Source organism: Helicoverpa zea, chromosome 24 (assembly GCF_022581195.2).
Source record: "Helicoverpa zea isolate HzStark_Cry1AcR chromosome 24, ilHelZeax1.1, whole genome shotgun sequence".
Classification (NCBI taxonomy): Eukaryota; Metazoa; Arthropoda; class Insecta; order Lepidoptera; family Noctuidae; genus Helicoverpa; species Helicoverpa zea.
This window is the reverse complement of record NC_061475.1, coordinates 932955-960660: the sequence shown is the minus strand read 5'-3', so window position 1 is coordinate 960660 and position 27706 is coordinate 932955. Positions and strand designations below refer to the sequence as shown.

At 37.2% G+C, this 27706-nt stretch overlaps 1 protein-coding gene across 4 annotated transcripts in view; it reads left to right on the top strand.

Moving 5' to 3' along the window:
* LOC124642239 (protein madd-4-like) overlaps positions 1–27706 on the top strand; it is a 150743-nt gene that overhangs the window by 72694 nt on the left and 50343 nt on the right. For all 4 annotated transcript variants that reach the window (XM_047180581.1, XM_047180583.1, XM_047180582.1 and 1 more), the window contains exons 4-5: positions 2606–2788; positions 4548–4664. In XM_047180581.1, coding sequence (XP_047036537.1) covers positions 2606–2788; positions 4548–4664 — 300 coding nt within the window. The remainder of the gene's footprint in view (positions 1–2605; positions 2789–4547; positions 4665–27706) is intronic.

The following is a 27706-nucleotide window of genomic DNA, read 5'->3' as shown; positions in this document are numbered from 1 at the left end:
AGTGGACTAGGAATGGGGAAACTACGGGAACTATGGCACCTGCCGATAACAATGTAATAAATACACGTAAAAATGGCAGGTGGAGACTCGCCACCTCACTTACTGAGCCCCCGGGAATCAGTCGCTAAATCGCAACAAGCGGGCAACAGGTACATGAGCGGCTGAAGGGTGAGGATACCTCGGCGGACTTTAAACGCAGATCACGCGCTCCCTGTAGGTCCAGCATCACCGGCCCACTCGCCACTTACCACGAGGCACCTACCCTCCGAGTGGGCTGTTAACCCTGCTCTAGCGACTCCACTCTGACCGGCCGATGAAGGCAAGCCAAGAGGCGGGAGACCTATCCCCCGTCATGCTTCACTCCGGCAGGCCGGAGATGGGGGACAGTATACTCTCCCTGGAGCAGTCGGATATATAGCCTCGCGGGGTCGCTACTCCCCGTCATCCGCCTCAGATGCCCTGCGGGGCTTATTATTATCTTGTATGTCTCTACCAGACCTCGGGACTATAGAGTCCCGGATTTTTGGGAGGCGAACGTGGGGCCGAAGCCAACACGCTGAAGCCCTTTTGAGACAACTTTAATGAAATGGTGACACAAAACCGACGATTATCCCTGTATACACTATAGAAATGTACCCAAGGACAATCCCCGGTTCTGTGCTAAACTATTGCTAACTATGGATGAAAACTACTTGGGCTATTGTGATGGGATGCTAGTGGACTAGGAATGGGGAAACTACGGGAACTATGGCACCTGCCGATAACAATGTAGTAAATACACGTAAAAATGGCAGGTGGAGACTCGCCAACTCACTTACTGGGCCCCCGGGAATCAGTCGCTAAATCGCAACAAGGGGGCAACAGGTACATGAGCGGCTGAAGGGTGAGGATACCTCGGCGGACTTTAAACGCAGATCACGCGCTCCCTGTGGGTCCAGCATCACCGGCCCACTCGCCACTTACCACGAGGCACCTATCCTCCGAGTGGGCTGTTAACCCTGCTCTAGCGACTCCACTCTGACCGGCCGATGAAGGCAAGCCAAGAGGCGGGAGACCTATCCCCCGTCATGCTTCACTCCGGCAAGCCGGAGATGGGGGACAGTATACTCTCCCTGGAGCACTCGGATATATAGCCCCGCGGGGTCGCTACTCCCCGTCATCCGCCTCAGATGCCCTGCGGGGCTTATTATTATTATCTTGTATGTCTCTACCAGACCTCGGGACTATAGAGTCCCGGATTTTTGGGAGGCGAACGTGGGGCCGAAGCCAACACGCTGAAGCCCTTTTGAGACAACTTTAATGAAATGGTGACACAAAACCGACAATTATCCCTGTATACACTATAGAAATGTACCCAAGGACAATCCCCGGTTCTGTGCTAAACTATTGCTAACTATGGATGAAAACTACTTGGGCTATTGTGATAGGATGCTAGTGGACTAGGAATGGGGAAACTACGGGAACTATGGCACCTGCCGATAACAATGTAATAAATACACGTAAAAATGGCAGGTGGAGACTCGCCAACTCACTTACTGGGCCCCCGGGAATCAGTCGCTAAATCGCAACAAGGGGGCAACAGGTACATGAGCGGCTGAAGGGTGAGGATACCTCGGCGGACTTTAAACGCAGATCACGCGCTCCCTGTGGGTCCAGCATCACCGGCCCACTCGCCACTTACCACGAGGCACCTACCCTCCGAGCAGGACTAACCTTGCTCTAGCGACTCCACTCTGACCGGCCGATGAAGGCAAGCCAAGAGGCGGGAGACCTATCCCCCGTCATGCTTCACTCCGGCAAGCCGGAGGTGGGGGACAGTATACTCTCCCTGGAGCACTCGGATATATAGCCCCGCGGGGTCGCTACTCCCCGTCATCCGCCTCAGATGCCCTGCGGGGCTTATTATTATTATTATTATAGACAGAGCTAAAATTAAGCAAAACAGTTCGTAATATTAAAAAATACATCTAATATCAATCTTTTTTAATCAAAAATAATGTAGTAATCAAAGTTGACTATTCGTTTACTAGCTTTTGACAGGGGTTTCACTCGCATCTCAAGGGAACTGCTACGCCCCTGCCGGGGCTGCGGGTTGTCCTGCCGGGGCTGCGGGTTGTTCGAAAGAGATACCGCGGCCCTGGTACATAAAAGGCCTATGACGGAACACGACGGTTTTTAGTCAGTAAGAGTCTGACACTCCCTCACCGCTGCTAACCCACAGCGGGAGGGGTCATTTGAAGATTTTTGACGTCGGAAAAAAAAAAAAAAAAAAAAAAAAAGGAACTGCTGCGCCCATTCGTTTAAAAAGTAACCTGTACCTTTTCTCGGTATATAGGCAATCTTACACTGAAATATGTTTTAATCAGCCCAAAAGTTTTTGAGATTAGCGCGTTTAAACAAACTCTTCAGTTTACATTAATTTTATGACTATTTATAATCATTCACCATTTCTACAAAAAATAATATCGTTTGATTTATCCATTGATTTCCAATGATTAATCACGTTCAAAGCAGTGGAATGGGAGTCTCAAATTCTTACTGACTGTCACCCAAGACACGGCATATTCCACCTTAACCAAACTAACACAAGCACCATTTTCCACAGCCATGTCGCGGCAACATATCCCTACTAGAAGAGGACATCTGGCGGGAACAGCAATGCGGCGCCCACGACGACACCCCCTATGGAGGGGAGTTGTTCCACTGGCGAGCGCACCGCGATGATGCGGAGCCTTGCGCTCTCACGTGTCGGGGGACTCCGCAACACTCGGGCCAGAGTCCTGAACCGGTAGGTGGAGATTTGGAGTTAGATTAAGACCATTTTCAGCTGTAAAAATAATGTCATGTTGAGAAAGGCATCGAAATAATTGATGCCATTTTATCCTATGCTGGTATGTCACGAAAATGGCGGCGAAAGTGTTTATACAACGGTTTTTTCATCATGCATAGAACCTAGTAGGTATGTAGCATATGCTTTTAGGCAGCTGAAAATAACTGTCATCCTCTAAATTCTGCATAATAAAGGTGCATTTGTAATTTACTTCTGTCATAGAACTCTTTTTATAGCTTAGAATATGTGTGGCAAAAATATTTACCCGATTTCCCACACGTGGGGAACTTAGCTTTTTATTAGCAAAGATCACTTGTCCATCCTCCGAGCCTTTTCCCAATCATGTTGGGGTCGGCTTCCAGTCTAACCGGATTCAGCTGAGTATCAGCGCTTTACAAGAAGCGACTGCCTATTTGACCTCCTCAACCCATTTACCCGGGCAACCCGATACCCCTTGGTTAGACTGGTGTCAGACTTACTGGCTTCTGACTACCCGTAACGACTGCCAAGGATGTTCAATGACAGCCGGGACCTACAGTTTAACGTGCTATCCGAAACACAGCCAATGGTGTCTAAGATATACTTAGAAAGTACATACAAACTTAGAAAAGTTGCATTGGTACTTGCCTGACCTGGGATCGAACCCGCGCCCTCATACTTGAGAGTGGTGGCCTAGTGGGTAAAGGACCAACCTTTACCCACTAGGCCACCACGACTTTTTTTAGCAAAGATCACTTGTAAATTGGTGAATAAATATTTCTGATCATTTGTGAGCCTAATCAGAGGAAAATCAGAACCAAGTGTGTTATTCAAATTAGACTAAAATAAAACCATTTTGGTTTGGAAATTCATGCAGCAACTAAAATTGATGAAATCCTATCTTCCCCAGTGAGCGTTGAAACTTGAATACTCATGAAGACACGACAACTTTAAATTCCAGACTGGTATTAAAGGAAGTTTAAAAATAAAGTTAGTCGACTGTCAGACAAAATCGTAACTAGATTTAAGGCCAACCTTAGTATGCAGGGTAGAGTTGACCTCTGTTTGAAAACTCCAAAGTTTTGTCCAATGATTTCTATTGAGTACTATATTTATGTCATCATTATCAGTGGCCTTCTACATCTATAAAAGATGATTTAAGCTGCATCCGTGTCAAGTAGTTACTGATTTGACGGAGAAGTAACTATGTAGTACTTGACATAACAATAAAAAAAATACTATTGTTGTAAGCTCAAAATAAGCATCAAAATTCAATAAGGTTCTAACTGAAGACGACTGGGAAGAGATCAGGAACAGAACCAACAGTTTAAAATACTCAGTAAAGAAAAAGGGGAATCTCATTAAACTTGAACAAACAATAGTAGGTACCTAGCTAGTATGTGTCAATGTCACAACCATTACTTAGTTACGAGTTTCTTTGTAAATGAGGTTTAAGCATCCAGTCGGTAGGATAACAGTTTAGGAGTGTAGGTTAGAGGGTAGGATTTAAATCAAGTTGACCATCCAGGCACGGTGGAGTGATGACTTGCGCAAGACGGCTGGCAGGAGCTGGATGCGAGAAGCCGAAAATCGATCTCAGTGGCGTGCACTTGGAGAGGCCTACGTCCAGCAGTGGACTGCTATAGGCTGATGATGACCATCCCTGCTCTAAAAGATCAAGTTCCACATTTACCCATATTTTCCTATACTAAATTAAATTAAAACCATGTGTTTGCAGACGGTAGCCCTGGATGACGAGGATCGCGTGGTGGTGGCGGTGCTCGCAGCCAGGGTTTCTGACGGCACCAGGTGTCGCCCCGGCAGTCTAGATATGTGCATCGATGGGAGATGTCAGGTTAGTACCCTGGAAGTTTCTAGAATGATCTTTTATATTATGGTGTGTACTATTATGTGTAACTTATGGAATCCTACAGGACTTGAAGGAGATCGGTGATTATTATGCCAAAACTAAGCCGTTTTTTTTGTTTAATTGTGATACATAATCAGCAATATAACACGCTATCCAAGTTTTAAAAGTGAGGTTATTCCAAAAAAAAATCTGTTACACCTTGAACAAGCTTTAAATTTAGGTGTGTAAAGACCTATATTATTTTATTTACTTTATGTACTTGCGTTATAAATGTAAATTCATTTACCAAAATTATATATACTGAAAAAGAAATTATAAAACGATTCTCATTATTGAAAATCGCTATTTTTACTATACACTCACTGACTGATTCACTTATTCACTGATTCACTGACTCACTCATCAAAAACCTAGACCACTTCCAATGGTCGTATTGACTTGAAATTTGGCATGGAGGTAGGTCTTTATGTCAAGGTAAAGGGAAAAATCTGAAAATGGCCAAGTGTGTCAGCCAAGTAACATCATTAAAAAGTAACTATTTTTAACTGAGGTATGTGTATGGAACTTGGTACTTATTCAGATCTCACTTCTTTTATAGGCGAAGCATTCCCATATTATCGAACTTGGCAGTCTTTCACATTGTTGTTTTGGGTGGGATATAATGTACAGATTTTGGTCAGTGGGTCGTCTTAGGGGACAAGCGATTATTTGAAAGCAGAGCATTTTCATCAGTACAAATCGGTATACCGGAGATTTCAATACTTTGTTAACACCCAAAAAAGTCCATACCTGAAACTATCAAACACAACACAATTAGCTCAAAACAAAGCTGAACCTACATTATGTTGAACACTTGAAATTCTCTAACTAAATATAAATGAAGGCAGGTAGGGACCAGGGACGGCGTTGGGTCCATCGCTGAAAGGCTGTCAACAGCTATTTTGAAACCGGAGAGTGGGGGCCCACCGACATGCTAACAGACAGTCCGGTTTATAGGGCTGTAAGGTCATTTTATAGTTATTTTGGTTAGTAGAAAAACGAGCCTATTTTAATAAGAAATGTTGGTTGATGCGATGCTTGATTCTACTACTGGTAATTGTGAGGATTGAGGAAATCTACTACTGGTAATTGTGACGATCTTAGTTTTTTTTTTTTACATATTTCTACTTTATTTTATATTGATTCTTTTAAAATTACTATTAGATTACAAGATTAACACTTTGTACAAAATGTACTAGACATCTAATACATAAAATAAAGTCGTATGAGTTACACTATTCATAACTTGAAAATGGCTGAACCGTTTAAGCTGAAAATTGGAGAGGCCCTGGAAAAGAACATAGGATAGTCTTCATCCGGCTACAGGAATCAGTTATCTCAGGACGCAAGTGAAACCGCGGGTGGAAGCTAGTTAGATATAATACCAAACAGAATATTTCAAAATGATCTTTCGTGATTTTGTAATCAGAATAACATCTATGTATACCATATGTGTCAACTAGTAATTATTAACTTATTAACACAGCTTTTCAAAAATTAACAAAATTAAATTATTCTGCATAACGTAGCAACCCTAGCCACACGTTAATGTGTAATGAACGGGTAAATTTGGGTACAGCCGCGACCAGCCACTAGTTATTACTAATTTACGAGCCCGACTGTACTTTCTATACGATTTGACGACTATTTTCGGATATTTGCTCGAATTCACCTGAAATTTCCCAAATATAAGGGAAATTTGGCTGGATCTAAATAACGAGATTGGTACAGTCCGATTTGGTGTAGATGGTTTGAATATACTATTTTGGTGGATAAATACTAAACTATGGTTGAGAGAGGCAATGCTAGTTAAGGTACTAGAAAATACTTTAGTAAGGTTTATATTTTGTTTACTTTGACAAACTTTTGGTAACTATCCCACCTGTACATTGCATACATAAGGCTATTTTTAAGATAGTAGTACTAATGCTTAACTTCTTCTAGAGCCGTGTTCATTAACACTAGAAAGACCGAAATTTTGAACTACCTACAAAGACCAAGTGGGGTCAAATGACTCGTTCATGGGTTGTAATGTTTTATTCGTGTATTATGGTTTTAATTTTTATTTATTAACATCTATTAGAAAATAAAAGAACTTAATAGTAATTAAACATCCATTACGTGATACAAAAATGAAAAAATTAGGCACATTTTTGATGTTTTAGTTCCTTGTTTACATTACAAGAACCACACAAAAGCTTTTTACAACTAATACAAGATTTGTTGGTTTTGTCTGCACTTTTGCACGTAACAAAGACGTGACACCGTTTTCTCTTTTTGCTACGTTCTTCTTCAGGGTCTGGGGTATGCTATTATCGGGCTGTGAAGTACCTAGACGGCGTCATCAGGGAGTGGGTATCTCGGGCGATAAACTCCCTTGCCAAGTCAAGAATGACCTTTTTTCTCTGATTTTTGTACAAAATCCAAGAATTGATTGCTGCCAAATTCATAATATCATGAAACACTTGTAAGGGCCAACGAGCAGAAGGTGCTTTGACACTATATTTCTTGGTCATTTGATCAATAACGTCCAGGTACTCCAAATTTCGTAGCATTGTAAAACTTCACCGTGTTCGGCTTCTTTTTTGCTTCTTCTGGATCAACAAATACATAAGAGTGAGGTGAACTAAGAATCATAACTGATTTTGAAGGTTTTCCTTGATAAACTGTAAGTGCGCAGGTTTCAGAGTTGTGAATATGTGTTTCATATAAACTGAGGGTTGCATTTTTTTATAGTTGCTAGAATATCTCTTCGTGTTTTGTTTACCGTACCAACTATTGATGTACCTTTTTTCAATTAGCTTTTTGATAAACTTACACTGGTAAAAAAAATATCAGTTGTTTTATTTGGACCACTATTCAAGTATGAGTCCATTAGTCGCAATACAACGCACTCGCCTATACTTTGATTTTGTGGATGGCCTTCATCTCTTCCTAAATATGGGAAACCATTACACAAGCACTTTGAATCAACATCAACGCAAATATTTTAATTTAACTACCCACAATACGAGTATATTCAACGAATTTACAAAGCACGCACGTAGTGGTGTCAAATGACCACTGCGGTCTTTCTAGGTAGATGATAATTTTTAATTCGTATTTATCTTGCTATCGGTATCGACACATCAGAATAATGTAAAGAATGACGAAATATTAAAAGTCATAGAACTACAGTGATTTCAATGCTTTGGTTTTGAAAATATGATTGATCAAAAACTTCATTGGGGTCATTTGACCACTCTGGTCTTTCTAGTGTTAAGGCGACGAATTGGTAACCAATAATTCCATAACCGGCACGCGCACCTAAGGCGCCAAAAGGGGTCGGAGCGTCTGAGCGGGGCGAGGATAACAATACGCGCGCTAGCTTATAACTAAAAGTCGTAAGCGACAAAATGGTTTTGTAATTTTATTATTTAGAAATGATAATTTGATAAAAATTCCTTCCACAATTTTAAAGAGTATGTATATACTCAACTACTAAAAAAGTTAAGAGGCTTAAATCGGTCCCGTTTGCCCATAATATGTGAATCTCTTTTTAAAAAGAGGTATGTTTGATATATTTTTCTCTGTTATAAAAGTTACCTAATCATGTTTTGAAGTCTAACAAAATAAGGTTTATATCATGAACTTTCAGGTAACCAAGTTGTATTTTGATCCGTTTTGTATTTACTGAGAAAAATTGAGATCCTTGGCGCCAAAGTTTCCAATTCGTCCTCTTAAACAAATTGATTCCTACACTAGTAAGTTTTCAAGTCGGGTTTTAATAAAATGGAGTTCTATTGATTACGGTAGTACCCTGATTAAATATCCTAGCTTTTATATTCTTTTCAATTACATATTATTATTATAATAAATAGACAATGTCATTATTTTATTAAGGCCCACAGTTTTAATTCAAAATAAAATCATTCAACAAACTAATTTATTACTGTATTGTTAATAAATTATTGCATGCATACTGCATAGTGCATAGTCACTAATAAATAGTACTTATTGGTATTTCACAATAGAATTATTTTCAGGGAACCCTGAATTTTTAGTTGACAGTTAACAGCCAAAACAATGAGTATCAATACATTGACCAATTTGATTTGGTTGGTTATAATTGAATGTAAATAAACCAACTGTTTTTGTGGTTTTTATTCACATTGTGGAAACCGACTTTCATGGTATGGGTATGAACGTGGACGGATATAGTGGAAGAGGACGAATAAGGCAACGATGGATAGATTGTGTGACAATTTATATGGTTAGAAAGAATGTTACTTGTGAGATAACGGCTGACATAAGAGCATGAAAGAAGAAAATATAAAATACTAGCTTTTGCCCGCGACTTCTTTCGCGTGGAATAGTGACTTCCGGCAGATTTTTAGTTTGACCAATAGATGGCTCTATGTCCGGAATAATAAAAAAATTTATTTTTTATTTGTATATTTCTTTGTAATAAAAACTATCCTATGTCCTTTCTCAAGTTTCAAACTGTGTCTGTACCAAATTTCACACAAATCGGTTCACTAGTTTAGGCGTGAAGAAAAGACAGACAGACAAACAGAGTTACTTTCACATTTATAATATTAGTTAGGAGGAGGGCAGGAGGCTGTTGATATGATGGATCATCTTCACACAGGTCAAATACATACAACTACTATTAATTTGGCTTTTCTACGCAGTTAAGCTACGCTCTTCCATTTAACATTACTATAGACTAATATCAAGAAATAGTTGAAGCAATAATATTCCACGATTGATATAAGTCGAGTAACGCGCCACAACCAGACCGCGCATATATTAATATTTCAACAAAATTACACGTTTCATAGGCACAGAGTAACAATATTCAGTAGTCACAAGTTTTTGAAGTTATAAAATATTTCTATTTCTTATTTTGTCTGTTGAAATGTGGGTTAAATATTGATCATCATGCATTCGTTGTGCATCATGTGACCGAGTTTTTAAAAACAAATTCGGGTTCGCAAGTAGGGCTTCCAATCCCGCACCCCATGCTCGATCCCGGTATTGGCGGGAGTTGGAATTCAAATCCCGCGGGATCCCGGTATTGGCGGGATCCCGCATATAATTATGAAAAATATTAAGTGAGGCAAATAAAACAATAAATTAATCAAATTAAATCAACGTACTCGTAATTTCACTTTAATTAACGTTAAATGTGATCAATCAAATTACACTTCATTACTGAGATCAAATATAAAAATACAGTCATGTACAATAGAAAAAAAAAACAGTTTCAGCTGAATGATAAATAATTATTTAGTTTCTTTCATATTTTTTTTATCATTAAATTGGAAATGTTTGCGAAGAAAACATAGCATATCTAAAGTGTCGTCTGCCAAACTGCAGCGTATTTTAGAGGCAATATAGCCAGCAGCAGAGAATGCTCTTTCGGCTTCCACACTAGTCGGTGGTATTCCTTTTAAAGTATTATATGTAAATGTGAGATATTTCCCCATTGACCCTCCGGACTCATAAAGAGTAATTTCTTTTTTTATGATGGATTCGAGACTGTTAGCTAGAGATGGTGACGGGAAAATTACATTACATGCTGATGATATCAGTCGTGAATGGTCTTGCGCATGTTTCTTTACAGTCCCGCAAATCGAGCGGGATCCCGCACACGTAATCCCGCAGCGCTCGGGACTAAAAAATGATGCGGGATCCCGGAATACCGAGATCTCGGTATTGCGGGATTGGAAGCCCTATTCGCAAGTCACTACCGGGCCCATGAGCGAAGACAGATTGCCTGGAATTGACAGGGTGTCGCCGTCGACGGACACGTCTGGGAGGACATCATCATCAAATATTGATAAATATCTGTTTTAAATGGCAATGAAAACATTTATATAGCATTTTTAACATAATATACTGTTTTCAATTGATTTTGATAATTGTTATTTAGTTGTATATTCTTACTTCATAACTTTGCGTTGGGTTTTTTTATTCTTAGGGTTATAAGAAGTAAAAAAAGAAAAAAAAAAACTAATTTTAGGTGCATCGGCCTAGAAGTCGGTGTCTAATGGATGTTACTAAGTTAATTTTGCCACCGACTTCTAGGCCGATGCACCTAAAATTAGGTTTTTTTTTCTTTTTAGTGTTTTGGGAAGTCGGTTTAATTTTTTGTAAAAAAGATTTTTATTTACAGCTTTTCAGTGATACGAATAGTTGTCACTATCCATATAAGTGGGAAGTTCTCATCAATACAAAGAATATAAGTCCAAATACGAGGCATTTTACATATTCAGTTGTCGAGTTCCCTCGACTTTCTCTGGTCTCCATCATCAGGTCAGCTCCAAACCTTCACTGTTGAAAAGGTCTTGTCAATACAAATAATTTAAGCCCAAACACGAGGTAGTTTACATATTCAGTTTTCGAGTTCCCTCGGCCCTCTCTGGTCGTCATCATCAGGTCAGCTCCAAATCTTCACTGTTGAATAGTGCTTTTAGGCGTACACCTGAGTGTCAAGTTTTTACCCTATGTATGCCTACAACTTTTGCAGGTTGCCCTCGATTTCTCAGGGTTTCCATCATCAGATCCTGACCTGATGACTATGGGACCAACTGGCAGCTATTCCGAGTCGAACAAAAAAAGAATCACGTAAATCAAACATAGAAAAAAAAAACATACCGGCCGAATTGAGAACCTCCTCCTTTTTGGGAAGTCGGTTAAAAATAAAAACGTACTGTTGGGTTTCAAAGTCAAGATTGCCCGCGAAGATACTGTCGAAGTGGACAAAGCAGGATGGATAATTTGTCTTCGTAAAGAATATCGCCTATATCACAACATTTTGAAGTACCTAGAGTAGCATTCTATTTTTAAAATAATTTTCAAAACGTTCTTAATTGATGCAGTGACTACACCCAAAATCACAAAATCACAAACAACATCACCTCTTTATATAATAGATTGGATCCTCTACACATTACCACTCTGTGGCACAGACGCGTCATCTCATCCCATGAATACCGTTCGCTGGTGAGTGCTTAACGTGTGGTTTCCACGTAGCTCGGGAGAAACGTGGCTTCCTACGAAAATGTTCGGTTTCTCAACATTTTGTAATGAACGCTCTGGTTTCATTACGTCTGCTGTTTACTTTATGTAACCGCCAATCGTTTATGTTACCGTAATGATTAGGTTAATCAAACTGATGTTTTAAGACGGGAATGGAATGATTTTGTTCGGTTTTATTTCTAAATGGGTGGGAAGATTTTGTATGGATGTGATGATTTTGTACTGAAACTTCAGGAAATAAGTAAGTTGTATTGTTTTATATGAAATTTACCCTTTTGTTTGGTATGATATTCACACAGTTTATGTTGAAAATATTGTTTGGAAAATGTAGGTACTTTTGTCATTAGGTATGTAACTAAGTTCAGGTGGCCTAGCGGTTAAAGTTCAAGCCTCTAAAGTGCAAGTGTGCAGGTTCGATTCCAGGCTAGGCCCAGACTTAAAATTTTGACATTGAATTTTGACTTAAACACTTGATCCTTATCTATATGAGAAAAGGCTTGTATCCAAAATGGTGCAGTATACCTAAAGGGCAAACACGAAGACCTGTAACTTGAAAAATGGTGCAGAAAATATATTATCACATCAAAATCTCCCGTGACAAAACCTCACCTTAACAGGTGTTTACAGTAAAGTACCAATAAACAACAAACACGCTTCTTTTAACACTTCGCCTCGCATTCAGAGCGTGACAACGTTGTGCTGTGTTTGTGTGAGTGGTGTGGATCTCACACTGTCATGCAGCTCTGACTTGCGTCAAACTGTGGTTCGCGAAACTACGTTGTAAGAATATATTTAAGTTGTCATTAGTGGAATAGAACTCAATGATGAAACCTGCATCGCTCTTGCCTCAGTGGTCATCATTTAGAGCCTATTTCATAGAATGTATATGCATATGAAGTTGTCTTTCAATTTCTAGTAGCTAACACACAGTCCTGAACAGTCTTCTACTTTCTTTCGAAGACAATTCCCTTAAGAAAGCTTACATATTGCATAATTCTCAATTTTGCAGCTAAATATAGTATAATCTAACAAACCAAAAGCGATCAAAAGAACCTACAGATACTCAAGGTGTACTAGTGTGAGATACACTTCATCCACACATACAATCGTGTAACGCGTATAACAAGGCGACAGAACAAATGCTATGATGATGTTTACTCATATTTCTGAGGAACGTGCGCCGAGATCGGACCGAGATCTCTCTGTTGGATACCGGTCATCCAGTTTGTTAGGTTTCCTTAGAAGAGGTTATGCTGTTCACATTGAAGTAGGATTGAGTAAGCTAGTAGACGTTGAAAGGTTTATCTTATTTATAGTTTCTCCCAGATGTTTCCATCACGTGAAGTACCGCTCCGGATAGAAAGGATAGAAGCCGGATAGAAAGCCTTTAGCTTAGTCTTCCTCCATAAATGAGCTGTCTTATAGTGAAATAATTTTTCAATACAGTCCAGTATTTTGTAAGATTACTTCGCTCAATCAAAAAAACTCTTCAGCTTTACTCAAAGTTACTCAAAGTTGAACAGGTACAACGAGGGTTTTAAGTAACAATTTCTATAGTACCTTTAGAAAAATATAACATAAGACACAAGTACATCACATGGAGTACGTTGACCTCATAAGTAGCGATAGCAGAACGCAATGCATCTCAGTTGAAAGTATAAGTCGTTATCAACGGCGAGCGTGTCTAGCGACCTACCCTGTACTGAATATTTAATGACTCGGTAAGGGGATGGTGTGAGGTATCAGCGGGAGCGATTTTGAAAGATGTTCATACTGTTGAGAAAATACATTTCTTTACGAGGCCCTGACGCATTGAAAACATAAAAGAAGAATACAGATAATACATTTTACGAAACGACTAACAAAAGATAGTTGACGGAAGAAAAGCTTCAGTTACTCAGTAGTTTCACGGAGAACTACTTTACACACCTGGATGAAAAGTAGACTATTGTTTTCTTCGATACAAGGGCTATCTAACACCGAAAGAATTGTTTAATCAGTCCAGTATTTCCTGGGATTAGCGCAGTTAAACATACAAACTATAAATTGTTTTTTTTTTTTTAATAATATAAGTATATCAGATAGGTTTTGAACTGCAAGTACATAGTTTTTTGTGAAGACTAACTATGAAAATAAATTTTAATGCTGATCAAAACCACAATTTCTTTCACATTGCACCACAGCCCCTTATAACAGCACAGTGCAGTAATTCAGTTAGTTATGCTTTGCCAGCGGACACGAGAATAAATAGGCTGTTTTTGTGTGAAAACAATGCTAAAATACCGTGTTGAAATAACAAATTGGATTCGCCACACGTTATAATGTTATTTGTGAGACTTTTAAACATATACGTGTGAGAACACCCTAATTTAAAGAGTTATGAGTTTGTCTGTATCTACCTTGTTTGTTTGTGAAGTTGGTTAACTAGCTTCAGAGCATGGCATTGCGTGATGAGATATTCAGTTGTTTTTGGTCGTCTTTTTATCGAACGTAATTAGTCAGTCAGCTGTTTTTTTCTGAACGGCAATGTTGGGTTCTTATGGGCGGTATTGCGTACCGCCCGGTATCGTACGCAACGGACGTATCGCACGCAACGGATCGTAGTATTATTTATATAGAAACTCAAACAAGTGCGTCCACCTATCCGCATCGTACGCATCGCACATCTTGTTTGAGTTATCAAACAAGACGCAGTCGCAACGGACGTATCGTCCGTTGTGTACGATACCGACAAGTGGACGCTTAGCTTTAGAACCCAACATATATCGCGCGTAGATCGTATACGCGGGACAAAATCCGCTAGTGCAAATTAAAAATAAAAAGTTTGCTATTAGTTTTACTCATCCTTTTTCTGAGGATATTTCATATAAAAAATATGGCATATAAAGTAAAAATATGCTCTCATGTCGTCACTATTTTTAACCCTTAACAACCCACAAGTGTCTCGCGGATACATTTTTGCGTTTATGTTTTCATAAAAACGAAAGTATTTATTTTTACGAATCGGCCGTTTATCTAATTTATCTCCAATGTGTTACGAATCTAAATGTGTAATGAAAATATTTGTAAAATGAATAGTTTATTATTTTTGGTTAATAAACGAAAATAGTACTTCATCAACCCACAAGTGTCCAACAGACACAGTAATATTTTGTTTTATTCGAGTGTGAAGGTAGATTGTGTTTTATTTACATTTACTTATAATAATCTTATGGTGTCGAGTGCCATGCAAGATGTGGCAGGGTAAAATCGGGAGGCTACTCAATCATCTGAACCTGCTGCGAAAAGAAAGAAGCGTGTTATATTTGCCCTTCGAAATTATCAAGGGGCTTCTAAACATTGTTGTGATAAATGCAATCACAATGTCTGCTCTGAAAATTTAGAAAAAAAAATTGAAATATCTGTAAATGAATAAGTGTAACAAAACATTACTGAAATACATTATACTGTCTTTTTAATTCAAAATAACTTTCGTTTGCTTTGTCATACCTTACCTACATTTATAAAGTGTCTGTTGGACACTACTGGTCAGTTACGTCACAAAAGCATTCTGGATAGTTAAGGGTTAAACCGCCTTTAATTATGGTACTTTCCATATTAACTAGTCTAGAATCAAAATATAAAACTAGATTAAAACTCCTAGGATTTTAGATTTAACTCGATTCTACATAACAAATGCCCGGGGGACCTTTATCAGGGAAACTTTTTAATACAATTTCTAAATTCACGTTCAGATGAGACTTAAAATTCCGTTTGTATATGAATAAAATGTTAACTTACATAGTATTAGTTTATATAATTTAAGAATTTCAATATTTGTGGTTTTAAAATATATTTAAACTAACTGTTCCCAACGGTTCTACCCATATACCGAAAATCCCTTCCAGTAACCCGGTAGGTAAAATGTAGCCTAAGTCCGTTTTCAGGCTTGCCACTATCTGTCTAACGAATTTCAGTGAGATCGGTTTAGTAGTTTTAGCGTGAAAGCGCTACAAATAGACAGGGAGTCAAGGGATCTACAATTTTCTTGATTAAAGTTATCGCAATAAAATGTACGATAGTTCAATTCTAAATTCAGGTTGTATTTCTACAGGAAGACAGACAATAAAGAAACAAACAATACAATTCATAAAATCAAATCAAACTACATAAAATCAATCAAATCGACATAGCAACATTTCCTTTATCATCCTCACCATCAAAAAAACAATCTTCAAAAAAGATTTCACACTCATAACACCATATCTAAACCAAGAACCTTCAAAACCTTTTTTCGCATTAGCCGAAACTGAAGTCAAAATAAAAAACCGGCCAAGTGCGAGTCGGACTCGCGCACGAAGGGTTCCGTACCATCCAAACTAATATTCTATATACATATATATATTTAGCAAAAAAATCACGTTTGTTGTATGGGAGCCCCCCAAAATATTTATTTTATTCTAGTTTTCAGTATTTGTTGTTATAGCGGCAACAGAAATACATCATCTGTGAAAATTTCAACTCTCTAACTATCACGGTTCATGAGATACAGCCTGGTGACAGACGGACGGATGGACGGACGGACAGAGGAGCGAAAACAATAGGGTCCCGTTTTACCCTTTGGGTATGGAACCCTAAAAATAAAAGGGTCACTATCTAATAATGCAATAGAACAAAAACATAAGATTGTTTGTAAAGGTCGAGACAGATTTGAATATCGTCGGCAATCCTGTTGATTTAAGTATGACGCGGGCCCGAGGGCCGGGTTTACCTTTTAAGTACGTGACACCGAAGTGTAGCTTATTTTTTTCTCGATGGCGATATTTTATTCGTATTTTTTTTGAAGTTATTTTGGTACTAATAATAAAGTTTCTTGTCTTAAAAGAGTTTGATGTCTTGTTTATTTTGAATTTGCTATGGAAGTTAGTCAGATCAAAAGTGTTTATTGGATTTTATTTAAATTAAGACTTTTTCACGTCAATTACTTTGGATGTATGAACTCTTTTGTGAACTATCCTATGTACTCCTTTAAATACTGTCTTTATTTACTCTTTCATTCACCTCTCCTATACAACCTCTTATGTACCACCTTTATGACGAACAGTCGCAATCACCACATTTATTTAAAATATGTTTCATCTAAAACTAAGTTATAAACCAACATTTGACGATTGTCACATTTTGTCAAGTGAATATTTAATTATGATTGCACATTACGATCCACCACTGCCTTGAACTTCATTACAAAGAAACTGAAAAAAAAAACATTGATTCAGGGTCAAAAATACACACACAGTTTCCTATTAACTTTATTACAATGACCTGTATCCATTAAGGTCCTAAAGGTCCACTAAATAAGGTCGTGAAAGCTAGAACATTGTGTGAAGGTACCCAATTAATTATTCCTAGGCTTATTCATAGGGTCTCGCATAATATACAGGCTGTTGATTTGCATCCGTGCCATATTCAAGGAGGTAATTAAGGTAATGATTCTCGATCCAAATCAACAAAAAAATTGGTACGTAATTTTTTTTCTTTAATTTTTTTTCGGAATTTCGTCCATGTCATCTAGCCTTATTTAAACTTGGCGCGTATGTTACTGGACTTAAAACCGTGCTGCACCCTCACACAAACACAAACACAAAGCATACGCAACGATTATTCATAAATTTCATTCATAAAATTGGATTATTTCTAAAATCCCACGACATTACAATGACAAAAAAAGTAGTGCATATTAGCTATTTCCCGTCTACTGTAATTGCAATCGATTATTTACGTATTTTATGTCCTCCTCCTGAACTATGGCACAAATGCAAATCAACACCTTGTATTTTGTTTGGTGTTACCTTCGTTATTACTGTGTATTATGAAACAAAGTTAGCGTATTTTTTTTCTGTTTGTTAACAAAAGAAAACAAAATAGAATAGAAGATATTTGTCAACAGAGAGAAGAATGTTTGAGGAAGGTATTTTGTAAATGTCTTACATGTATAAATAACGCTGAAGTGACTGTTTATACTGCTTGAATGCGTTCATCTCAAAAATTGCTCGTCCTTAGCCCATTTGTCCGTAGCCCACCTGTCACAGGTGAAATCGCGAGTAAAGGCTAGTAAATAATATTTCTATTCCCGTTTCATGAAGGCGTACCTAAAAATAACTCAGTACTTTGAAACTCATTTCATACAAAATGGAAACCTAAAACATTTCCAATTCTCAAAATATTTGCAATCGTTCGTTACGGAAATTGATAAACTTGGGTCTTCATTTAACAAAGATACTAAAAAGTATTTATTTCAGGATCATTAAGGTATACTTCGGATACAAGCGACTGCCGCAAGTCGCCCGAGGTCAATAATTGCGACAGCCGCGCGCGGCAATCGCTAAAACAAGCTGCCCCCTAGAAATTAGTGCATACACCCGAATAAAAAGTAGCCTATAACTTTCCCCAATAAATGGGCTACCTAACTCAGATTTCTCAATAAGTTCAGTGGGTCCTAAGATTAACGAGTTCAAACAAACTGACTCGGCAGCTTTATAATATTAGTCTGGATAATCAACGTAAAGAATAGCTAGTTTCCGAGGTATGAACTAGATGCGCGAAGCCGATGGCATCCTCTGCCACCGCTACCGCTGCTCGCGCGTGAATTACGACTTTTGCCTATCTCCAAAGTGTACCTTTATCTCCAATAAAATGTGAAAATTCTTAGCAACCACTGGGGTCCTGTTCGTTATAATTGTAATTAATTTTACCGTTTATTTTAATGTTACAAGGTTTCAAGGTACTCTATTTCACTTGCAAAATAACTGTTTGGATGGATTAATATCAAAATTGCTAATATTTGGCTAGACTTAAATGGGTTGAGCATTTCTTTGTAATTTTAGAGTAGTTTGGATAGCTGTTGCAGGGTTTATGTGTTTATGTTAACTAGCGGTTCTCTGCGGTTTCCCTCACGTTTTTTGCCTTCAGCTTTCCTTACAGGAAGTCAGAAGCCTGAAAGTCTGTTAAACAGTCTTACCAAAGTATATCGGTTTGCCAGGGTAACTGGGTAGAAGAGGTCAGTTTTACATGCGCTCTATGTAAAAATCTGGTACTCAGCTGTATCCGAAAACCTATAAAAATTCCTAAATTCTCAACAATAATTTTATTTTCTTGATTTCTACGGTGTAACAAAATTCCACCAACAACCAGATTTCAACATTGCGAACCTAACTCCATCCAATTTTTAACCTTATCCTTTTTGTAATAAGGTGTCAAATCGCCAAATTCAATTCGGGAACCCTACCTGGCAAATGTTATCAGATTGTAATGTATTAGTTATCAAGTTTCTCAACTTTTGCTCTTTTGAATTTTTCGGGTATTTCCTTGTTAGACTATCAATAAGGTATCGGTTTTATCTTCTATACTAGTTGTTTCTTGTAACTTTGCCTGCGTTATTTGTGGAAACAAAAATGGCTCATGTGACATTTTCAAGTATAAGTTACATTACTCTGAAGTTTCATTAAAATCTGTTTAGTAGTTTTAACACGTGAATGCATTTTGTTTTTATTTGCCACAGAATGAAAATATCCATCCTAAGCTTACTATTTACAATAGGTATTTATAAGACGAAGAAGTTTTATCCATAGCCTGAAGAAACTTCTTGCACCGTACTTGTACCTTAATTACTAGTAGATCATTTAGGCAGATAGCCTGGCAAGAGCCTGAGCAAAAACATGGGCCTACCTACCTTTTCACCCGATTGCGGAAAATTGTTCTCTCGGAACTCAAGTAAAACCACGGAAAACAGCTAGTACTAAAAATATGAATAAATAACCTCTTCATCGGCTCTGTGTTCCAGTTTTATAGACTTACTATTTTGCATGCGGGTATATCGTGGATTATTGGGGTTTTGTTTTATTTTTGTAAAATAGTAGGTATTTTGCATTTTATGGCAAATATATTTTTCAAGGTTTTTTAAGATATTTATAAGATCCTAGCTAGTGAGTTTCTTATGTAACTAAATATTTTTTTAAGAATGTTAACTTTTTACTCTTGTTGTTATCGGACTGCCAAAAAAAGAAACAGACATTATTTATTTCTTAGCATCACAATAATATACCATTTTTGATGTAACTGTAGATACCATTATTTTACCCCGCTAAGTCTACATATGACTTGGTTTATCTAGCTAATTGACATGAGAACATTCATAATACTTCAGTGTAACAAGCCGGTTATTTTTATCCACTAAAATAAAACTGAACTCTCGTTAGTGAATGTACGATCAAGTACTGAATATTAGCGTTAAAAGCTAACAGTTTGAAGCTTTGAAAGCTTCGAGTAGATTCATAGATTTTTATTCAACAATTTCTGTTTCGCACACACGGGTTTTCAATTTTGAAAGCCTTTTTCTTGAAATATTTTTGATTGATGCACATACAGCTTTTCAGGTTTTCAATTTTGAAAGCCTTTTTTCTTGAAATATTTTTGATTGATGCACATACAGATAAAGCTAGAGGCCGAAAAATATTTTGTCTTTTCGTCCAAAAAAACCTCGTCTAAATCGGTGCTTCCGTATTACGGATACAGAGCCAAAGACGGATAGACAGTTTAAGCATAGCGATAAAAAATTATACCCTTTGTACTCGTCGGTACTTCAAAACTTAACCAGTCTAATCCGGATAACCGCAAAAAGCTTTGTTCCCATATCCAGTAAACAATGAAAATATCAAAATTGTATCCAAAAATTAAAATGGAAGCAATCTTTCCAAAAGTACATAAGTAAGCAATATTATTCACCAAACTTGTGAGCAATATCTACGAGCACTCCAACCATTTCAGAAAACCCAACTGATTTTATAAATGATCTCCCCGGTTTTGATTTTCTATATTGAAAAGGCATTTCGAGTAAAGTGCTCTTTTGTTGATAAACAAACGGACGGAGAGCTTTCACCATTGGTTTTGGCAATAATTAATTATCTGTTATTGAGGTATAAATGAATTCAGCTGCGGGATTGTTCGAAAGAGTTACCGCGGCTCTGGTACATAAAGGGCTTCAGAAGGAACATGGTCTTGGTAAAGAACCAAGCTCTCAAATATGTGTGTGTTTGATTTCAGGTCAGACAAGTACCAATTTGAATGCAACTTTTCTAAGTTTGTATTTAGTTTCTAAGTATATCGTGGACACCAAAGTCTGTATTTCGGAGGGTACGGTAATCTTTAGGTCCCGGGTGTTATTGAATATCTTTTGCAGTCGTTACAGGAAGTCAGAAGCCAGTAAGTCCCGCACCTGGAGGGGTCATTTGATAATTTACTACCAAAAATGGAATATATGAAATGGTCTAGTAATTACCACTGGTGGAATACATAGATTTTAGTTTGTAGGTTTTACGAAATTACTCCTATATTAATTTGTGGTTTTCCAAGAACTGGTTATTAGGATTCTGAGAAACGGATTAGCAGGGATTTATGGATGCTCATACATTATAATTTTTGTATTAATATATATATCTTCTCATATATGGATATGTTTCACGGGTCAGAGAGATGAATGAATTCTAAGAACTACTAGATATTATTTACAGTGAAAAGATATTATTAATTTGGCACGACCATACAAATATTAATGTTTTATAATTCACAAGTTACAAATACTATCAATAAATAGTTTCAACGGCAATTTTATTTTATTATTTTTGGCTTTATAGGTGTTTTTTTTTTTTCATGTAGTAACTTTTCTTTAACGATGTAAATTCTCTCAAGGTGTATTTGTGATTTCGGACTTTTAAGTCCAGGGTTCCTCAAGATCATTTCCTTCACCTTTATGAGTATAACAAAGCATAAAAGAGAATAAATAAATTCTAGATGATTATACCTACAAGCTAAACGATCATAAATTATCCAATCACACTTGCATACCAAAACAGGTGTAGGTTACTCAAAGACATTCCCAACGATTATTCTAACGCCCAAAGTGAGAGAAACTTGCTTCAATGTTTTGTCAGACAAAATGGTAATTATAATCAAATTCACCAGTTAGTCTGTCTGTCGGTTGTATGCAAATTCATCTCGGTTTGATTGTAACAAACTTGCTACATATTTTTGCTTAATCAGGTTCGTCTTTCAAACAATTTTGGAAGGTTTTAACTCTGCAGATCTATAGATTTACCCCCTTACTTATAAAATCTCTAATCACCTTCTAAGCAACATTTTAACTAATCACTACTTAAGACTTTAAGTTATTTAAGACATGCTTAAGCAACGTTTATAAGTAAGAATTTTCTTAAACAGCCCTTAAGTATTACTTATATTTATTCACGTTTATAAGTAAGGGTGCTAGTGATTTATATGTATTTGAAAGTGTTTTTTGACATTTATTTTAAGACAGATTATAAAACGCATGGGGATTGGTACTAAAAATAACTTCTTATTAATAACTTCTTTCAGTATAAAAATAGTTAGATGCTTGTAGGTTAATCAGTTGCTAAAAATACTCAAGTGGAAAAATTAAATTTTTCATACATTTCTTTTTTGTGTGTATAAAAAACTATCTCTTCTATTATTTTCCTCCTATCTCTACCGTTTTTTATACTATTAAAGATACTAGGAAACTAAAATCTTAGCAAAAAGCTAAACCGCTGTGAAACTAGATTCTCGCAGTATAATGTTATCAGCCAGCGGATGCTGCGGTAACACTGAGATAACTATCTCTTAACCGAGATGCGCTGAATATCTGCAAGAAGTTACAGCTATAAGAACTAAGTTAATTGTGTATTTATAATACGAGAAGAGGTTGGTAGATTCACGAATAAATTGATGTAAAAAACCATTGAAAATGATTTTAAATTGAAATACCTATGCAAAAAAAACACTTTCAAGGTAGAGATTTTTCGACACTTCCATCAATTTCTGTTTAGTTTTCAGTCCGAATTTCGTAGTACTTTTACATAGGGTTTTAGCAGGTGTATTGATACAAGCTATCACTGCCTGCAGTATAACTTATCTACTATTTTCAAGAAACCCGAACCGAAATGAGACCTTCCTTCATTTCTTTATCAAGCTCTTTATCTCTTATCATCACCATCTTCTTATCTCAGTCCTTTAAAGCCACCATATCCGAATAAAACAAACCCACCATTTCACTGCAATTCTCCAAAAAACATGAAGCCAGTATTCCACGATTGGCAATACGAAATGTTAGCTGTGTACACGAGCTTAACATTCCGGGCCGCAAAGTTTTAATTTTAAAAACGGGAGCAAACGACGGGCCTAGGACAAAGGCGTACTGAGGCCTCGCGCTACTCAATCTGTTTTAAGTTATAAGATAAAGCGGGTAACATTTATTATTATCATTTTAAATCCTATTATCTTACTAGATACTATTATAAAACGCAAAACGCAAAAGTTTGTACGTATGGTTGTTCGACCTTTCAAAAACTTGGATATGGCTGGGCTATAAAACTAGTAGGTAATTAGAATAGCGCATAATTGCAGGACGTGAGTGCAACAGCGTATGCAAACTAGAATATTACTATTTATAGTAACTGTAGTACTGCCTAGCCTAATAGTAAAAGCGCCTGCTTTCCAAGTACAAGGTTGCGCGTTCAATTTCAGATCAACCAAGTACCAATGTAACTTTTCAATAACTTAGACACCAATGAATGAGTAAAGGTGGAGTAACATAATCTTGAAGAAACCTAGATTTAAAGTATGAGTACATGGGACATTAAAAATGCTGTTGATAATGACTTTCAAACTAAAGCTATCGGTCCTGCGCCTGATCTCTTTCCGGTCGTGTCGCATTGCCGTCCCATCGGGCTATGAGAGTGAAGGAATAGGGAGTGCACCTGTGTCTGCGCAAATGCTCGTGCACTATAATACGTCCTGCGCAGCTAGCTAGCGTCCTGTATAGCCGCCGTGGCCGAAATCGGCCGTGGACGCATTTACTAACTAAAGCTATGTATCACTATTTAGACTAAGGATTTTACTACGTGTAAACTCAACATCTACCTATCTAAGCCTGTTCACATTACCACCACAAATCAACAGGTACACTCGCTGTCCGAAAAATGTGTACCCCGCTGGCTCCTTCCCCTTGGCCCACAATAGGAGCCTTATTATTTCGCGTCCCCATTCCCTGATGATGTCAGTTCTCATCCAGCATTGTGTCACGAGGTTTCAATACACTGTAGTATTTTTTTTCTCGTTTTTGTTCCCTCTGAAAGGACGGGAGTTTAGAATCTTTTGGTAATATAAATATGTTGAAATGTTCGCTCGAAGTGGACGGAGATTATGGGACAATTGTTCAGGTAATGTTAGGTGGATGAGGCAAGATTTGCTGTTGTCATATTTTGTTGTTTGTTTATTCGGAACTTATGATTTAATTAACGATTCATATGAATTTCGATTTCATATGTTATTTCTCACGAAAAAGGGGTTGGGTGGGATTTGGTGGGGTTCAGTGTCATTTATGTGATGGATGCACTTGTTTAGAAAAATATTTTTTTTAATACTTATTCGCTATGACTTATCGTAAAACCGGACTTCACCTACCACAAAAGCGCATTACCACCCTTTTGCGCCACACAGTCGGGTAAAAATATAATCAATCTTCAAAATAATTAACCCCTTTTTTCACATGGCAAACAAAAACTCCATCTACCATCCAGTTCATCAGATCTTAAGTCAACTTAAAGAACGTGTTTCTTGGCTCAACTCCAGCGAACAATCAGGGTTGGTGCGACCTAGCCTTATCCTTTGAACATCGCTTTGTAATTGTGGATAGAGGAAAAGTACTGTGTTGTGGTTATGATTGTGTATCGGGGGACATATAATTTTTTACTGATTTCCTAAAAAGAAGGAAGTTCTTAATTCTCGTTCTAGGCTTTGTGTGTGAACTGGTGGTAGATAACAAAGTAAGAATCAAAAGTATGTAAGATCTTTTAGGTACATTTTTGTACGTTAGAAATAATGGGATTACAGGAAACTTAATTAATCATTTTTCAGAACAGGCTGTTTTGTTACTGTAGAATGTGTATGAATGTGAATATTTGAAGAAACAATAAATAAATAACTATTTTTTTACAAATAACAATTTATCAAGAACGGAGTCTTAAAAATATTGTTTTGTTTTTTGTATTATCATCAAAGTAGTATCACAAATACGTACCTCATTTTGGTAAAAACTAAATTCTGAGAATTCTACACCCTGATACATAACATAAACGTCGATCAAAATATCCTGTAGCTTCTATCTACATCGTATTCTATCGTATCGTAAAAGAAAATGTTTATTAACTGAATAAAATCAATATGAAGAACAATTTTCAGTCCATGGAGTAGCCCAAAAGCATTCCTAGAAACCAGAATTTAAATCAACAGTAAATTGATCGAACATGAAAATTTCTGAAGACTAAAAGGTATTTTGAAATACTGTATTCATAAGGGAAAATCACAGCATTTAGAATCTAGATTTTAGGCAAGAATGGACAAATAATTTTGATTCAAGTAGCCAAAAAAATTCAAAGTCTAAAGACCAAGTCTTAAGAAAAGTACATAAACATGATCACTTACAAAATACTTTTGATCTACCAACCTTTTAAAAACTCACATTCAAAACTACGTAAAGTGGACCCCAAGTTTCGGGGCAGCCATTTTGTAAAGCCTCAAAATTCGATGTGGTACGTCCAAAGTATTTTGAAAACCTCTCAAAAAGTGATACAACTGTGATTCGGTCTCGACGTATTTTGCATAATTTCATATATTATTTACCTAAGTGGAAACTTCAGGAGAGGAATTTACATAATCCCCAGCGTTACGTTACGAATACTTATTTGCCAAGTTTCGCTTCAGCTTGATTGGTCAATGGTTCTAAGATCTTGTTCGTTGAAGGCGAAGTTTGCAATTTTCTATGTGTGTTCTTGAAGTTTGGTAGGTCAACTTTGAGACTGATTTTATATGTAGGTACATGTGTGTGTGTGTTCTTGATTATGTGAATGTTGTGTGTGGAAGTTCTTCATTTGTTTTACGATTTACTCTTTGAAATGTATTGTTTGTTATTTGAAGCGGACTTCAAATGAATGAGTGTTTCAAAACATTTCCTAATAGGATCTTAGTTAAACTGATAACTATCTAACTTCTGTCTTAAATTATTTATTTAGTATACGTAATTATCAAGTAACTAAAATAAGTGAACCTACTTTCTGTGTCTCTTCTTCAACACCAATGACTCTTTTAAAGGGGAACAAAAATATTTTGCGGGTATCTGGATTATAACTGACTGAAATCACGAACCGGTGATACGCTTAATTTACGGTGATTAACGCTCAACCTTTCTCTGTATGAAAGTTTGCCCTGCAGTGGGCCAATAAAAATTCTAAAGATAAATAATTTCATAACCCTCTACAATTTTGCCTTCACAAGCACTCCACAGATTAATAATACATGAGACTCCAATCTGTCCATCTGCAAACACTTCATCCCACAATCTAATATATCCCGACCAGGTCCAAATAAAAGTATCAAATCTCCTGTATTTTTAAAGCTCAATAACAGCCCACTCTCTCTCGCCCATTGGTACCAACTGCATAAGGCAGAAAGGGAAAAAAGTACCCTACTTTATTATGATAATCGGAAAATTCGTCGAGACCACGGAGTAAGGGCAGATGACCGGAGATACCATAATGCAGGTAGGACAGCCACATTTTTCTAGGTCAAATTCGTACGGTAAAACGTGACCAAAGCAATCAGTTACCAGTGGAATAACGAGGCTTTCGTATTCTTTGGTGTTCCATACGATTCTTGTCAACAATTTTTGGTATCACAAAGAATTGTCGGGTCCAAAGAAGGCGTATAAGGGCGTAAACAGTAACGTTCCTCGTGTTCCTCGTGTCGTAAAGGGGGGGGCCCTTACAGGCAATTTGTCGCGCTACTTTCTTAGGCGATTTTCCGTTATAACACCTCCACTAATTTTGTTCTCCATGGTCGAGACTGTGCGAAAGGGATCCAAATCCTGGATCTGAATAAACGATGAGCACAAGGTACATATCTATGTAATTTATGGCCTAAAATGTGGTCCAAACTGATTTTCGGGATTTATTCCAAATGTATGGGGGAGTTAGAGATTTGTACCTGCGTTCCAATTGGCTTACGTTACTTATGTATCTCTGTATTCGGGTACATAACCTCTTAAATATGTTAAAGGGATTTTTTTCTCATTTGATTGAGTGGTGATTATATGAAGAAGCCTGTTTGATAATTTGAGAATATTTGCAATTTCGTCTTCTTATCCTTGTCAAGTGAGCTGCAGGTTTAAATACCTAGCAAGCCTTGGTGCCAGTTTTCTTAAATCCGCCTGACGGCCTCTGACTACTGCAATTTTGTCTAGGATTTATAACACCAGTTATTCGATTCTGTAACGCTTGATTTCAAATTGTATTTCATACTTTGTTATTTTAAGAGGTCGACCAAGAATTTCATCAATCTAACAAAAATATTCCAAAATGGGTTCAGAAAAATGGTTCTGCACAAATTGAGCTCACAAAACTAAAAAATAAAATAGAAAATTTCGTTACCAAAACTTTCCAAAACGATGACATTTACTTAAATGATAGACATTTAACTAATTTTATGGTTATTGGTAAGTCGTAAAAAATATTCGTACAATCTTATAAAACGCGAGTAATTTCACGAGGTCATTGACTTAGGGCCGCTCCCGATATTCTATCTATCTCTTGTTTTCTTACTAGAGATAGGAATTTGACATTACTTGTACATATGTACATTCCAAGTCTATCTTAGACGCCAATGGCTGATAAAAAGGTGAAGGAAAACATCTTGAGGAAACCTGGACTATATAGTCTGAAATCACCAACCCGCATTGAGCAAGCGTGGTGATTAATGCTCAATCCTTCTCCTTGTGAGAGGAGGCCGCAGCCCAGCAGTGGGACGATAAAAAGGCTGTAACATTTTGTATGTAGCTTAATGTCAGAATTCTATATTCT